Genomic DNA, 16,959 nt, shown 5'->3' with positions numbered 1-16,959 from the left:
CGGCCCGACCCCGAAAGGAAACAAAAAAAAAGTGAGGGGAAGAATTGGAAAATAGACTTTATATAAAATTTTTCGCTCGCGCTTCGCGCTCGCATTGCCTGTGTAATGAATCCCATTCAAGAGGGTTAAAGGACACTAATATATAACCAGTATATATACAATATATCCAGTTCTGATATCAATTTGCACACAATTCTCTAGCACATAAAGCATTTATTATATTGTTTGATTTGCACAAATTGTTATTGTGTATCAAAATGTTCGGCTCGCGCTGCGCGCTCGCATTGTTTAATTTGTGAGATACCTATGCTCTTTGGAAGTTCTTACCAAAATTTGTCAAAATGCTCCTTTATCATGTCAGTATATCAAAAAACTAAGCTCATGCTTCGCGCTCGCATTTGATTGTTTGAGACGCACAACTTGTTAATTTAAATAAAAACGCGCTTAGACTGTTCATGTTTTTCAGGTCGGAATATCAGAAATTTTGAGCTCACGCTTCGCACTCTCATTATTTATTTGGTGATACTTGTATCCTCTTCAATAATCACTAAAAACAGTCCCAATTGAGTCACTTTTCACGTTACTCTATGATAAAATTTCGGCTCGCGCTTCGCGCTCGCATTGTTTAGTTGGTCTTTGTTCATGATTATAAAGACTGCTCTGAATCTTCAGTTCTAAGGACATAAAATATCAAAGATTTTTAGCTCGCGCTTCGCGCTCGCATTATATATTACGACCACATGAGATACCTAATATTGTTTGTAGCAATAAAAACTAACATATACTTAAAGCTTCAGTAGCTAAAGTCTTCAGTCCCCCCATTGGCGAAAGCTGGATCCGCCCCTGAAAGTATTTGGTATGCCCTGATTTCACCCAAAACGGATAATCGTCGTAATTATACACTTATACACTGCAATTGATCTCTATACAAGAAGGTTAAGACGACATTCATGAGTAGCGTGATAATAGGCAATGAAAAAAGCACTAGAGCAGACAACAAAGCAGTATCGATCGAACCCGACCTATCTGCGTGTGCCGATTGCCCTTCTGCATTTTTGTACACAGTACCTATTGACTTGGGGGAAAGCAAAGATTTGAAAAAAAAATAACACGACTTTTTCCTCGTAAATTTCTTAACTATTCTGTTGATTTGAGAAGCGAAACCTTTAATTTCTAGAAAGAAAAATATTTGATCTTCCATCTTTACATTTACTAAAACTCCTGAAAACACATCAGTTTAGCGCAATTAGCAATTGATTCGGAAAACACCGCCATACATTGTCGATCCAAATACCAGCAATGTAGCAAAAACGGCTCCACTGCAGGGAGAACTATCCGGATTCGCGGGCCCGTACCCAAAGGGATATAGATCTAGGCCTATATAATAATAATATATATAATTATATAGGATCTGTAATGCGCCAAATCCACTCGGCGGAGTGCCCAAGGCGCAGTGAAAACAAGAAAGAAAGGGTACTGGTAATTTGAGGGTGCTGATTCATTTTTGGCAACGTAAATTAACGTTAACGACTACCACTGACAATTAATTTTGTAAAGATTTACTTAGTCCACGCGCATGCGTACTCTTATTCCGAAGACGCAAGTCATGATTGTTCATATTGGCTTCCACAACTGCAATGGGAAAAATAATTTCGTGTCCGGGGGGGTAGATGTCCCAGAGAGTGATTTTCCTTGAGGTATTGTCCTGAAGAGTGGATGTCCTAGAGGGTAAGGAGGTCTTGATTGCTGGGTGTGCATGTCCTAAAAGCTATACATGTTTGTCCGGGGGTAGATGCCCGGGGTACTTGTTCTGGAAGATGGATATCCGCGGGGAAGATGTCAATGGGATAGATGTTCTAGAATCTTGTAACTCACCACTGAAGGAGCTGTAATCACTCCTTGGTTGTAGCCGAACTCCCCCGATGATCCAATGCTAATAGTAGCAGTACAAAGCACTAACATGAAAGTAAGGCGACCCTGTATAAATGGTTAAACGTAAAAATTGTTTAGAAAAATCGATTAGTCATTCTTGGATGAATATTTAACTGTATGTTAACATGATACAAACGTAACTTTAACGCCAAGTAAGGTGATGTACAGTAAATATCATACTTTGTATTCTAATTATATATTATTTTATTCATTTATTTTATCAATTGATGCATACCCTTTGGGGCTTAATCATACGGTATGCTTTAAAATCAAATCCTCGCTTTTCACTCATGTGATAACTTGCATATTTATAGTAGACCGGCCATAGCGATTTTCTACGGCAAAACTTTGAACGGCAAAATTTGTTAATGCATGTAGCCCATATGCTTGGCATCACAGCTTTAAGTTTTGCCAAAATACTGTAGCCGAACCGACTTTCTCTCCTGACGAGCTGGTTCGTTTCGGCTGCAATATACAACCAGTTGGTGTAAAGTCCGCCTTTTTCACTTCTGACTCTTTGCTCCTTCTCAGTAAGTTAGATTATATCTCATGGATTTCAACATCTCCATTATCTCAGTCATTCCAGTATATAGTATCTCCCTAATTTCAGTATTTGGGAATCTCAGTAATTTCAGTACTTTATTTCAGTATCCTCACTCATCTGAGTAAAGTCAGTTTTTTCAGTATTCTCAGTAAATTCCGTATTTTCAGTATTCTCGGTAAATTCAGTATTTTCCGCTCTTTTTTACTTGTTTTATAATTGTTTTACATACTTTCAATCATTCTAATCTTTTTTACCCTGATTGCAGCTACCATTTTTACGCAGCCTTTGATTATTATGTTAACCTTTATTGAAACTTACCAGTGCAACTTGTTGGCAGTCACTTTGTCTCATGTATCTTTGTTACATGCATGTGATCACTATTTAAGAACACTCTTCAGGAAGTTCAGCGTTAATAATAGAATATTAGTCCATATTTTTGAGATATGAATATTAAATTAGTTTCGTTTAACTGATTACGTGAAAAGACGCAAAGTATTTCATAATTTAAGATCTATTGAATGTGATGTCATTTTTCTTCAAGAAACCCATTCCTCTAAATCTGAGGAATTTTTTTGGAAACAACAATGGGGAGAAAAGGTTTTGTAATCACACTTCAAATAGTCGAGGGGTAGCTAATCACCTGATTTTAAATCCCTCTGTTATTACATTCTTACCTTTACTATACTATAGGGGATGAGGAATACTTAAAAGAGACAAAGTGACTGCTTTCACTACATATTTATCAATTATTATCTGTTGATAAGCTGTACTTCTAATGTAATCTAGTGTGTATGCTGCTTTTTTTCTTATTTATTTATTCTGTTATATTTTAAATCACTTGTATTAATTGTATGTGATTTGTTATACAAAATTATGAAAACCCAATAAGGTAGATGTTGCTGGTTTGAAGGTGTGTGCTTAACTGCCCCAGCTTGGCAGGGCATAATTTGTTCTTCATTTCTTCTCTAGGCTTTCTTCGCACAAGGTACTAGATTTCAATACATATTCAAATTAACTTGGAAGATGACAATAACAGAAGTAACGCATCATCATGAATAAGAACCAACCACACATCTTACAACATAAATATTCATGATTCAACCGAGAGGGGAGGGGAGTAATTAACATAGCTGAGAGGACCAAGAGATAAAGGAATTTGATAACAAAAAGAATGGTCAAGTGTGGGGTGCAAGGAATAAAGGATGGATGAGGATAACAAAGGAGATGGGGATAACAAAGATAAATGAGGATAAAAGTCAAAAAGGCTGATGGAGAGTGAAGAAAAAGGAAAAGTAAATTTGGGTTATTTTAGAGTAGAGTAATGTCCTGTAAATGAGAGAGGGGTTAAAGAACCTTGGACTCTGGCTTAAAAATAATGAACTTGTAACCAAAACTGAAATGAACAAAACTGCAATAAACTTGAATAATGTACAAACTAGTTCCCCACACAGACATACATTTTAATGCAAATTTGATATCTCTTTAGGATCGTGTAACTCAGTCTTCAATACCATTGTCTCACATTAATCGTCTCCATGCAGCACCTCCAGAATTGGGCTGCCCGTATTATTTTCGAAGTCCGCTGTGACACACCTCCTGAACCCCTGTTATATAATTTACACTGGCTCCCGATTAGACAACGTATTATTTTTAAGTTGCTACTTCTTGTATACAAATCACTCTATAACCAAGCCCCAAAATACTTGTCTGATTGTTTAGAAATTTATATCCCAGGTAGAAGAACTAGATCCTCTGAAGACCCGCTTGAATTAACAGATCCAACAAAAAGAAAACAGACTGGAAATAGAACATTCACTGTTACGTCCTCAATGGAATGGAACAAGCTCCCTCTCGCAATAAGACAATCCCCAACAATCAAGTCTTTTAAGAAGTCACTCAAAACTCTCTTGTTCAAGGCAATTGCTTTTATTTAATATGTCATTCTGATTTTTCTTTGTATCTTTTATATGTTAATTGAAATTGTGAGCGCTTTGGGCCATCTGGGAAAAGCGCGTTATAAATATTAAGTATTATTATTATTATTATTGAGTAGGTGTATTTGTAGGTGACATGGAGTGAAATAAAATCAGATCTGCATCTTTTGGACATGTACCTAGCCAAAATAAACATTCCTATTGATTGGTTGAAGCCTAAGGTTTCCAGTTACATGGAATGGATCTTGGCCTCTTACTTTACACATATGACACATTTTGTTACTGAATCAATACATACGATATACTGCTATAATAGTTAGTAGGGTTCTTTCTGTTACTATTGTAAAACGAAATATTCATGTCAAGTGAATGATGTTTAGTAATTGATTCAATTAAATTTAATTCATATATCGCTTTACCTATTATATGCTTTGCAACTAATACTTTACCTATTATTTACCTTATTACATACAGATTACCAATTTTTTTTTCTTTCGTAATTACACGTTTCAAGTTATTCGAACAAGAACTTTGGAATATAAGACATCGGATCATTGCCTCTTCACCTTGTTTTTTTTTCTGGAATAATCAAGTCAATTACGTAGACCTACAAAGTCCAGAACCGATTATCATTTCATAATATAGTCTGAAGGAAGTTCTGTATTGTTATGGGAATGGCTTTGACGGCGAGTATGATGACGATAACGACAGCATCATTAATCTGATATCTATCACCGCCGTACTCATTACTATCATCACCATCATCCGATTTAATGAGTGCTTTTGAAATGACCAATGGAACTTAGCAATTAGTGGAGCGTTGTGGCCCAGTGTATTAGTCTCCGGACTCTAAATACAGAGGGTCGTGGGTTCGAATCCCAACCATGGCGTAATTTCCTTCAGCAAGAAATTGATCCACAATGTGCTGCACTCAACACAGGTGAGGTAAATGGGTTCCCTGGCAAGAATTTATTCCTTGAAACGCAGCGCGCGTAACAGCCGCACTGCTAAAGCCAGGGTAATTATGCTGCATATACTGTAGAGCGCTTAGAGACTTCTGACAAAGTAAGTGTTAGGCGGTATATAAGCAAGTATAATTATTATTAGTAGTATTTGGGTTGATTTAAAAAAAAATTTCTAAAACTTCTTTCTATGAAGAAATAATGCTACTAGTCAATCAATAACATTTTGGACACATCTTATTCCATATTCCATCTGTTTTTCAACCCTACACCTTTACAGTAAACACATCAGACTTACCTATAGAAAAGGTGACCGACCTCTAATGGCCCCCTGTTTTTTTAGGATACGCCCACTTACATCTATAGACTGAAGATAAGGCCTAATGAGTACGTGATGATTCTATAAACATGAGTCTCTTTCTAGGACACTTGTTCATGACTCTCTATGCAGTTTTTATGATACTTGCATAATAGATATTATACACACGAAACAAAAAAGTAGGTCTCCTTAAACAAACACCCATAATTTCCGAACCACTGGGAGTTTCTGATATATTTTGACATGACCAAGTTGGTAATTTTATGAGCTACCCTCTGAGTGAATGTTACGGACGTATTTTATGTCATGCTTCATTCAGCACTGCCAGAAGATAAAATTGTCACTTTTTAAAACTCTCAAGCCATTAATATGACTTTGATTCCATTTTATTGGAACGAATTCCACATTTTCATCATGAAAAATCTTCAGAAGGCTTGTAAAAGGTACCTTCTAAAAGATGATACAACGATTTTACTCAATTTCACAGGTGAAGAAACAGAAGTCAAGAATTGTTATAATTGAGTTGTACATCTCTTTCAACAAAATTAATCGAATGTGATAACCATTATTTTGGGGAAGAGCATCTTCAACAATATTTATCATTTCACTGTTCAATGAACATTTGATTAAAACAAAAAATACGATTTTCATATATCATCGGCCAATATTTTCTGCATATCTACTGCTGTCTCTTCGTCATCATGGAGCTGATCCGTTTCCAGTCGCGTGGAGGAGTATCTAGGAGGAGCAGGACAGACGGAACGATCGATGAAAGCTGGAGGGGGAGGTCTGGCTGCCAGGGGTGCCCATGGACCTACTAGAGATCGAGGCTGAAGTAGAGGGACTCCATGACTGAGAATAGACTTTTATGCAGTATTGTAGTTTGTAGCATCGTAGTTAAGTTTACATTTTTAATCAAGTTTCTTTTATCCACGTTTGTCTTTGTATTTTGTTTCTTTTGCTAAATACTGTTGGTGTGGGACTACACTGAGATAAATGTATTGGTACTTTATTTTTTAATTACTTTTATATGTTCTCATAACGTCAACACAATTTCTCAGTATGTTAGTCTTCCAGCGATAAAGCGTTTGAAATATTTCCGTTCGCCTATTTTGTACATAACTATCATAACTATGTAGCAACCTTTCAAGCCTAATAATGTCAACCTAGTAACCATTTTCGTTATCTCTTGTTATTATCTGGGGATGTGGAAACAAATCCTGGGCCAAATTATAAATTTCCATGTAGAAAATGTCAAAAGCCTGTGAAGAAAAGCCAAACTGGCCTCCTGTGTTCTACTTGTAATAACTGGCACCATTCCAAATGTGAAGGCATAAGTGACCAGGAATACACAAGATTATATTACAACCCTAGTGAATGTTGGACTTGTTTAACATGCTCCTTACCGCCTTTTTGTGATTCCTTATTTTTGCACCCCAAGATCGTGAATGTGGGCTAGGTGGTGGTGTTTGTCTGTACATAAGAAACGACATTGCATTTTATATATAAGAGAAGACTTGACTTCCAGAAATATTGAATCATTGTGGATCAATATCCTATTGCCTCGGACAAAGCCCATTACACTGGGTGCTCTTTACAGACCCCCTAAAGATAATAATTTCATTGAATCACTCTCTGACACTATAGATAAGTCTCCTTTATCCCAGAAATATGAGAATATACTTAATAAGTGGTTTAAGCCAACTTGTAAAGCTGCCCACACGTACAACTCGGACATTATCCTCCATGATAGATCACATATTATGTAGTAAAGTAGAGCATATTAGTCAAAGTGGTGTTATTGACCTAGGTATAAGCGATCATTTATTAATTTATTGTTCAAGAAAGATTGTTAGGCCCGTATTTGGGCACCACAGAACTGTATCCATCAGGAGATTTAAAGGTTATAATGTAGACGATTTCAACTTAAATTTATCCCGATCAGACTGGTCCAAGGTAACTGAATGTAACGATGTAAATATGGCTTGGGCAAATTTTAAATCTTATCAAGTTTCATGCAGAAAAAGACCAATTTCAAAAGTTTAATGAGGAAAAGGGTATTTCAAAAAATAGTTTTCATTTTTCCCCTGTTACAGAAAAATTTGTTTCAGACGAACTAAATGGGTTGAAAATATCAAAAAGCACTGGTCTAGATATGATACCTGCAAGATTTCTAAAAGATGGGGCAAGAAATTTGTACAAACCTTTAAATTATGTAATTAATTTATCTCTTATGTCTTCTACCTTTCCTGATGATATGAAATTTGCAAAAGTTACCCCGCTACATAAAAAGAAAGATAAAACTGACGTTAATAATTGTAGGCCTATAAGTGTATTAAGTGTAGTGTCGAAAATCTTGGAAAAATCTGTTCATGCTCAAGTGGAGAAATACTTTCAAAAAACCAATCTAATATATAAATTTATATATATATATATATAATATATATAATACTCAAGTTGGTATTCGGTTACTTCTGGAATACCATAGGGCAGTGTAATCGGCCCGCTCCTGTTTTATCTACTTATTAATATTTTTTCTAGGGTCATGTCTGGCACTGGTAAGATGTTATTTGCTGTCGACTCACTGGTTTTTCGTGCTATCCGTGCCCAACAGAACGAAAATATCTTGCAGTCTGATCTGATGGCAATAAATATTTGGTGAAAGGAAAATGATATGAAACTTAACATTTCCAAGTACAAGGTTATGCGAATAACCCAAGGTAGGAATCCTGGTGGGTGTTTCATAAAGCTGTTCGTAAGTTAAGAGCGACTTTAAGAACGACTGGTGATGCTTTCTTGTGGTAAATGACATACAACCAAAATGTTCATTGGCGATGGTTTACGCGTAAGAAAGGATTACCAGTCGTTCTTAAAGTCGCTCTTAACTTAAGAACAGCTTTATGAAACACCCACTAGGCCTGCTTCATTACCCATATCAGCAACATGGCTCTCGAAGTTGCCTCAGAGTTCAAATACCTTGGTCTTGTTTTAAACAACAGAATGAATTGGTCACATCATGTTGATTATGAAAACATCTTTCCAGTAACACTTTGATGTGTTTATAAAAGTCTTCTTCTACCACTCATTGAATATGGGCAACCAACCTTGTTTATACATAGCAAGGGACACATTGATAAAATTAACAAAAAATACAAAGGCGAGCAACGCGTATTGTTCTCAAGCAGAGAAACAGTAAATGGAGTATCCCTTGTGTCTCCAAAGTTTGAATTGATACACCCTCGACTCTAGACGAATTTATCTCTTGATTAGTTTTATTCTCAAAGTGCTCTTTCGCCTTGCAAAATGTGGAGCTGTTCAAAATAATACATGTTAATCCCAGATATTCAGAATTGCTTCAGTTCAAGCATCTGAAAGATCGCAACCAAGTTGCACGGTTCTGCAATTCGCACATTTCCTCCTGTGTGGGATTCGCTACCTTCTACTTTTAAGGTTGATATTGTACTTCTGTCCTTTCAGACCTGGCCCAATAAATTAATGCAACAGGTACTATCAATTGGTTAATTGTAAACTCATAATTGTAATTATGGGGTTGCTATTTTTCAGTTAATTGGATTTTAGGCTCTGGCAGCTTCTCTTTCCAGATTTATGTAAGCTCTGCTGTACAGTGTACATGAGGCTTAAAGGTTTTCTTTTTGGTAAATTAACAACTACAAGTTCCTAACTTACTGATAATGTCTGTTCACAGTGTACATCAATGGATTTATAATACTTGCTTTTTGTCATATATTGCGGGGGGTAATGTACAGCTTAAAACTGCAATGTTGGCTTCTCAGCCAATAAGGTCTATTGAAATATCGAATATCTTTTTCCTTTCCCGGCATCCATGTGAATCTCCTTATCCTATAGTTTGTATATGTTGTTAATATGTTTCGTTATGCCGAATAATAAATAATGATAAATAATAATAAAAACTGGACAGACTCCTCCTTGGGTTAGTTCTTTCAATTGATCGATGTCGGTTTTAGTTTAGAATCTTCTTTTATGCCTTAGAGAAATTAACTCCAACCATCCAGATGTTTGCTGATACTCTGTCCAAATATCATCTCCCGCCACTTGTAGATCTAATTACAGATCCACCACAATACAAGTGCAAGCGCATCGTCAACATAGCAGTGAGGAGAAATGTCAATAAGGATCAAGAGCAAACCGTCTCTTGAAATCCAGTCTTTCAGTCTGGGTAGATAATTTAGCCATGGATGTCAAGAAACTTTACCCTAAAAACCCTCCATCCTCCTTGATGAGAAAGGCGTTGACAGTGAGAGCACATCTTCTTCCTTCCACCTACCTTCTTTAAACTAGACTTAACAAGATTGCAAAGATTAGACCGCTGACTCAACTTGCCAGCACTGTCATAGTGTAGACGAAACAGTAGAACACCTTTTTTGCCACATGTCCCCATTCCAATTCAATTCACTTTGAGTTTATCTCCGTGCACTGCGTACAAATATCAACTTAGAAAACAAATTGCACAAAATATAATATAGCTCAATGTTTGGCGAAATTTCTATAAAATATTAATGAAATGGAGAAGCTGATCGATGTTTACAACTAGAGAATAATTGAAAGTAATAATCAGAAAGTAGTCTACTGGTTATTAATAAGTCGACTGGTATTGTATCACTATTCTGATCTAATCTGGCAATGTTCAGATAAACACAGTAAATTAATATAAGCATATCTAATAGAAAGGAATACAATTAAGAGTATGATAATTCATAATTTAAGAAACCCAAACAAAAATTAAGTTAAGATTAGTCTTATTTCTTATCGTGTGGCAAAGAGGGATTGTTTTATGGAAAGGAGAAAGGAAGGTAATGAATTGAGAACAGCAGCATCCCTTACTTCAGTGGAGAGAGCATTCCAAATTCTTGGGAAACGGCGAGAGGGTGAGAGAAAGAGAGCTTGGGTTCGAGAAGACAGATGACAAAATGTAAGGAGCTCTTGATGACGGGAATTGATGAGGACATTTCGTGAGAGAGATTCACATTGGATGTGACCATGTAGACATTTGAAAACAAAGGAACAGAGCAAATAATCCCTTCTTGAGGCAAGACTAGACCAATTGAGGCGCGAGAGTCTATCTTCATGTCTCCCTTCCGCTGCTTGAGGGCCAGACGTGTAGCTGTTCGCTGCACTCTTTCCAGTTGCTTTTCCTGTTAATATTAATAATAATAATAGGCATTTATATAGCGCCATCTATCTAGAAATATTCTGTTCCGAGGCGCGTTGTTATTATTATTATCACCCCGGCTTTAGCTCGAGCTGCCTCTCAGCAGGAATTAATCCTGCCGGGTACCCATTTACCTCACCTGGGTAGAGTGCAGCACAATGTGGATACATTTCTTGTTGAAGGAAATTACGCAATGGCTGGGATTCGAACCCACAACCTTCTGTTTCAAAGTCAGAAGACTTATCCACTTGGCCACAACGCTCCACAACGCTGTTGAATGGTGTTAGGATGCCACGCTGGGTAGGCATATTCCGATATAGGGAGGATAAGAGACTTATAAAGTGAGAAAATTGAAGCAGTAGAAGACTTGCCTGCAATTAGTCTAATGAAGCCGAGAAGGCGATTTGCCCTGCTAACAACATTATCAACATTATTGCTTATTGTGATGCCAAGGTACTTAAACGAGGATACAGTTGTCAAACAGGAGTTATTCAAAGTGTATAAAGGGAATTGAGTTTTCCTACTTCTAGTCACATGCATGATTTTGCATTTTGACGAATTGAAAGACATTGAGTTGAGGAGGGACCAAACATGTAACAAATTCAAGTCATTCTGAAAAATGTTTTCATCTTCGGAAGAAGAGATTGTACGATATAGGAGGTTATCATCTGCGAAACGAACACAGGAAGAAGAGAGTTGAGAGGAAATGTCGTTAATAAAGAGGTTAAAGAGTAGTGGGCCTAGGCAGAAATTAGAGAGCAAGTGACACAGAATGTCTACAAGGCTATTGAACTTGATCTTCACCAACAGAAGCATAAGATTATTGCACTAAAGGAAACCATCAACAAACTTCAGAGAAATGTTGATCATCAACAAAAACAACACAGTCGCAGAAACTGCTTGCGTTTCCATGGAATCACGGAGCTTAAGGATGAAAACTCCGATCAGCTGATTGTAGAAAAAGTACGACAGAAGTCCCAAATCTCCTTTTTCTTCCTGATTTCTCCCACTGCTTTCCGAGATCAGCCCTATGAAGGCAATAGCATTCAATGTTAATAATCATCCAGGGTTAAGACAGGACAAGTAGATTATCATTGTAAAGACAAGGTTCATGTAGTTTAATCGTGGCTATATGCAGGTTCTGAGCATGTATCAATAAATTTAAATCGACTCATTTGAAGTTTATAGATAAAAAGGCCCTTAAGGAGCAAGAAGTCTTTGATAGAAACCGGTGGATCATATACAGGAGAAAGAAACACAACACAATTGAACAGAGTAGGGTTTGCTGAGTTATAATTCAGAGATTCAGAGAATACATGGAGTATACATGTGGGGTGATATGCTTCCGAGCAACAGCTATTAATTATGCTTTTATCACCCCTAACCAGCATGTAGCACTGCTCCATTCTGAATTGTTTGTTTTTACCATGTATATACTTGTATAAAGATTTGGTCAAATAAATAATAATAATAATAATAGTTGTCATAAGTCGATCATGCTTATCGGTATTTTTCAGAGCAGTGTCTCTTTGCTCGCAGATGATCTGTAGAAGAGCAAAGTCGGATGAATCGGGGTCCGATAATTGCCGAGAAAGACTATTGTCACCAAGGCGGGAATCTCTTTGTTGGTCTCTGGAAGACTGTTGTTGGTCTCTGGAAGACTGACCAGCAGAGCTGACAGATCGTGCATTCCAATCGTTGGTCACCGCCGCTCCTGATGTTGAAGGCAACGAAGTTGAGCTTGCCCGGAGAGAGTTTCCTCACCAGAACCTCGAGAGTTATCGAATCTATATTGTCATGATATACTACCCTACCATGTGAACATAAAATTTGGTATAAAAGAAATCTACTTGTCTTCGTATGTTTTGATTTTTTAATATTTTTTTAATGCCATTTTGAATCCATCCCCGTTTTCAAACATACTGAGATCGATCCAACCCGTTTTAAATTAAAACGTGATTTTTTGGCCATTTTTATCCACATTTTACTGGTAATTTCAACTATTATTTTAGAATCATAAGAGCGACTAGAAATCCATACAATGAAATTTTAATAAAACATTGATTAATGGAAAATTGATCTAACCCCTTTTGCAAATGGAGAGTTTGTTCTCAAAAGGGGTTAGATCAAGTTTGAGCCATTCCAAGAAAATATTTTTTTGTCTCGCCTGCATAGAAGAGCGAAACATTAAGCGCCGCTCCGATGGCGGCGGTATCAACAATGAATTTTTTAACCTAAGCTTAAGTTTTAGAAATGACATCATTACTTAAAAAGTATATGAACCATGTACATGAAAGATGAAAATAAGAATAATCAAGTATTACTACATATCTTACCTGAGTTTGAGGTCACATGATCAATGCCAAGGTCATTTAGGGTCAATGAACTAAGACCATGTTGGGGAATCAACATCAAATCTTAACCTAAGATTAAGTTTCGGAAATCTTATCATAAATAACTTAAAATGTGTATAGTCCTACTTCATGAAACTTGGGCATAGAGGTGGTGATCGTATACGAGTTTCAGGTCACATGGCCATTGTCAAATGTCATTTAGAGTCAATGAACTTTGGCTAGGTTAGGGGTATTTGTCGAATCTCCATCGTAACTTTGGAAGTTTATATAGAGCTAATTCATAAAACGTAGATACTAGAGTAATCAAGTATCACTGAGCATCCTGTACGAGTTTTAAGTCACATGACCAAGGTCATTTAGAGTCAATGAACTTTGGCCATGTTGTTGATTAACTTATAGAGCTAGTTCATAAAACTTGGATATCAGAGTAATCAAGTCTCACTGATCCCGTGCCAGATTCCAGGTCACATGAGCAATATCAAAGGTCAATAAACTTTGGCCATGTTGGGGGTAATTGTTGAATTGCCATGATAACTTTGAAAGTTTATAGATTATAGATATTGTTAATGAACTGTGAACATATGGGTAATCAGGTATCATTGCTCATCTTGCGCAAGTTTTAGGTCACCTGATGACTTGAGGTCAAACGTCATTTAGGATCAATGAACTTAGTATTATGTTATTATATTATTGATAATTATTCCATCAAAGGCAGCACTGCTGCTATGTCGAATCACGTAAAGCAAGAGAAGACTGTCACTGGCGATCTACTTGGTTTTTTTTTATCCTCCAATATTGCAACTTATTCTTAGGCGAATCTCAATTGTCATGATACCCTACCATGTGAATATTGAATTTCCTGTCTTCCCTTTTTGGGGTGGAGGGATATTTTTTTCAAAAATTACCTTTGTGGATCTAGCCCCTTTTGCAAACAAAGTAAAAGAGATCCAACCCCTTTAAAAAAATGTTGCACCAATCGGTCAGACCAAATGTCATTGGCAAGGTTAATAAAAGATGGAAGGTGTTAATAATAAGAACGTGTACAATTGATGGTAAGAATGATAATAATTTGAAAAGTTGGATCCCGTGGCAGAACAGTATTGTTATGTTGGCAAAACTGAATATGAGCCATCTAACCGTTTTGTATTTATGTTGCTTTATACGGAAAAGAAATATTATACTACGCTATACAAGTCTAGAGAATAAATTTAAAGTATGTTAAATTGGAAAAATAAACAATATTTTAAAAAACTGAATTTTCATCACGGAAATTAATTCATATTTGGCAGGAAATGTCGATTCACTTCGATATGTATTTCATATGAAATTAGATCAGAAAACTAAAAAGGAGTTTTCTGTTATGTTCATATTCCATCTACCACCCCAAAACCACCAATAAGTCGCCAGGTAAGGTTCTCTAGAAATAGCCAAAATAGTAATTTTAGTCTCCAAAAACAAGAAATTAAAAAAGAAAATAGCTCATCTGAATGTACCATGCTTGGAAGGTTCACTGAGATTACACGGTATGCACATTCCATGTTTGAGAAAACCCCAACTTCAAACCTTGTTTTCTCCTTATCTTTTAAGATGAATTTCCTCTGCATTCAATCAAGTACTTGTTGGTCAATTTTAACATATCATATATCATTTTAAGGCTAAAGAAGATAATTTTCCAGCTCAATGAAAATGTCAATATTCATTTTGGTCGACTTATTGTTGGTTTTGGGGTGGCAGGTCACATGTGATATATATGGAAATGGAAATATTTAGAGCATATTGTCCATTATTAAAGCTGTTTTAAGCACAAATTACCAGATTTCCATCTGCATTTTTAAGGCAAAACCTTCGAAAGAAGCAACGAATAAATTAGAATAAAAATAATGACAAAAACGTATTGGTCACTGTTTGAGACATGTTAACAGATCCTTTCTTTTTTATTTCATTGTTCTGAAATTGTACATTTATGATAAGATAATGATTAGATAAATATGTCTTGATCTGGTAAATCTGCTTGAGAATCAACAAATATATTTCGAAATGTCAACGTAAAAAACACGCACCTGTCCCACAGCAGGCTTGCCGTTAGTCTTATCCTCACTTTCATCATTATAATCGTTGTCTTTCAACTTGTCTTCCATCGTCCTTCCAAGTGAAATAGAGCGTTTCCTTTCTTTAAGAATAGCAAATTTTACAAATATGTCAAAATCCTTCCCGTTAATTTACACCCTCGATATTATCTGAGAACACTTAAACTGTTCAACAATACCCCATGAGAATAATCGGTAATGGGTTATTTGCTTATAATTCTACTACAGAGTCCAAGGCAATTATGTATTACCCCAATCTATGCAAATATATTCACTGCTAACCCATTAGATATCTATTGGGGCCTTTTCACACGGAATTTTTAATCCCCATCGTCATACCGCCCTTTCACATGGTAAACAAATCGTAATTTGAATTCCGGTGAAAAAAATCAGGTTTAATGACGAATAATTAGCACGTGTGAAACCAAACTAGAACATGATTAGAATCACGAATGCTAATCACAGTCACGATTACAAAAGCATTCACCATTACAATAATGATTCAAGATACGTGTGAATAGGCCCTAAGTGAATCCAAATATTAAAAACAGTAATTTATTTGTCGGGTAAATAAAGACATTGTATAGTTTAAGATTCTGCTAGATTTCTTTGATATCTAGCAAACATGTACGATGATAAGAAATAACCCAATGAACTTTCCGTCTAATCGTCACCATTCGCCTCGACAACGCAAACATTCAATCTGCGGTTCTTCTTGTTAATATTACATGCTTGGAGTAGCTCCATGCCAATGATGCATGTATGGTAGCAGAGATAAGTACCCCCCATAGGACATCTACCCCCCGGACATCTACCCCCTGGACCTCTACCCCCGGACATCTACCCCCAGACATCTTTCCCCTGGACATCTTCCCCCCGGACATCTATCCCCGGACATTTACCCCAGGACATCTACCCCCAGACATCTACCCCACGGATATCTTCCCCCAGACATCTACCCCCGGACATTTACCCCCTGGACATCTACCCCCCCCCCCCGTACATGTACCGGACAAAGAAAGAAAAAGGATAAGAGGAGGAAGAAACGTAAATGAAATAAGAAGAAGAGGGGAATAATTGCAAGTAGAACATTTTTAGGTCATTATTTAAAAATTAAAATGTCGCTCGCGCGCCGTGCTTGCACTGTCAGTCAAGTGCATAATGGCGGAGCAAAAAAAGAAGAAAAAGAGGGAAAGAATAAAAAAGAAAAGAAAAGAGAAGAGAAAAAAGAAAAGGAAAATAAGATGAGAAAGACGAGTGAAAAAATAAGATGAGGAGAAGACTTGGGGAAAAAAAATTCATGTCACTTTATAAAATTATCGTGTTTGGTGATTTCCATATCTTGTGCAATATGCAGCTTAAAATATCAAGTTTTGAAGTCATTATACAAAAGATATTTCAGCTCGGAAAACAAACTTTGATTATTTTGTTTAATTTACAAATTGATTTTTTAAGTGCTCTGTAAAAATGTCATATTAACATTTTTGCTCGCGCTGTTTGATTGTCAGGTACCCATCATTTTCGTGTATTACATAAAGTTCTCAAAATATCCACATTCAGGTCTTGTTGTCAAACAGTATCAGCTAGTGCTGCACCGCTTGCATTTTGATTGGTGAGTATAATTATCTCGATGTCC

General features: G+C 36.4%; 1 protein-coding gene across 1 annotated transcript in view; it reads right to left on the bottom strand.

Moving 5' to 3' along the window:
* LOC121429717 (solute carrier family 2, facilitated glucose transporter member 5-like) overlaps positions 1 to 15,489 on the bottom strand; it is a 97,220-nt gene extending 81,731 nt beyond the window's left edge. The window contains exons 1-2 of the mRNA XM_041626907.1: positions 15,297 to 15,489; positions 1,876 to 1,977 (exon numbers count right to left, since the gene is read on the bottom strand). Coding sequence (XP_041482841.1) covers positions 1,876 to 1,977; positions 15,297 to 15,374 — 180 coding nt within the window. The 5' untranslated portion in view covers positions 15,375 to 15,489. The remainder of the gene's footprint in view (positions 1 to 1,875; positions 1,978 to 15,296) is intronic.
* Between the last annotated feature and the right edge of the window lie 1,470 nt (positions 15,490 to 16,959).

This window comes from Lytechinus variegatus, chromosome 16, assembly GCF_018143015.1.
Source record: "Lytechinus variegatus isolate NC3 chromosome 16, Lvar_3.0, whole genome shotgun sequence".
NCBI classification, from domain to species: domain Eukaryota; kingdom Metazoa; phylum Echinodermata; class Echinoidea; order Temnopleuroida; family Toxopneustidae; genus Lytechinus; species Lytechinus variegatus.
Note: the sequence above shows the minus strand (reverse complement) of the source record. Positions and strands in the feature narration are given on the sequence as shown.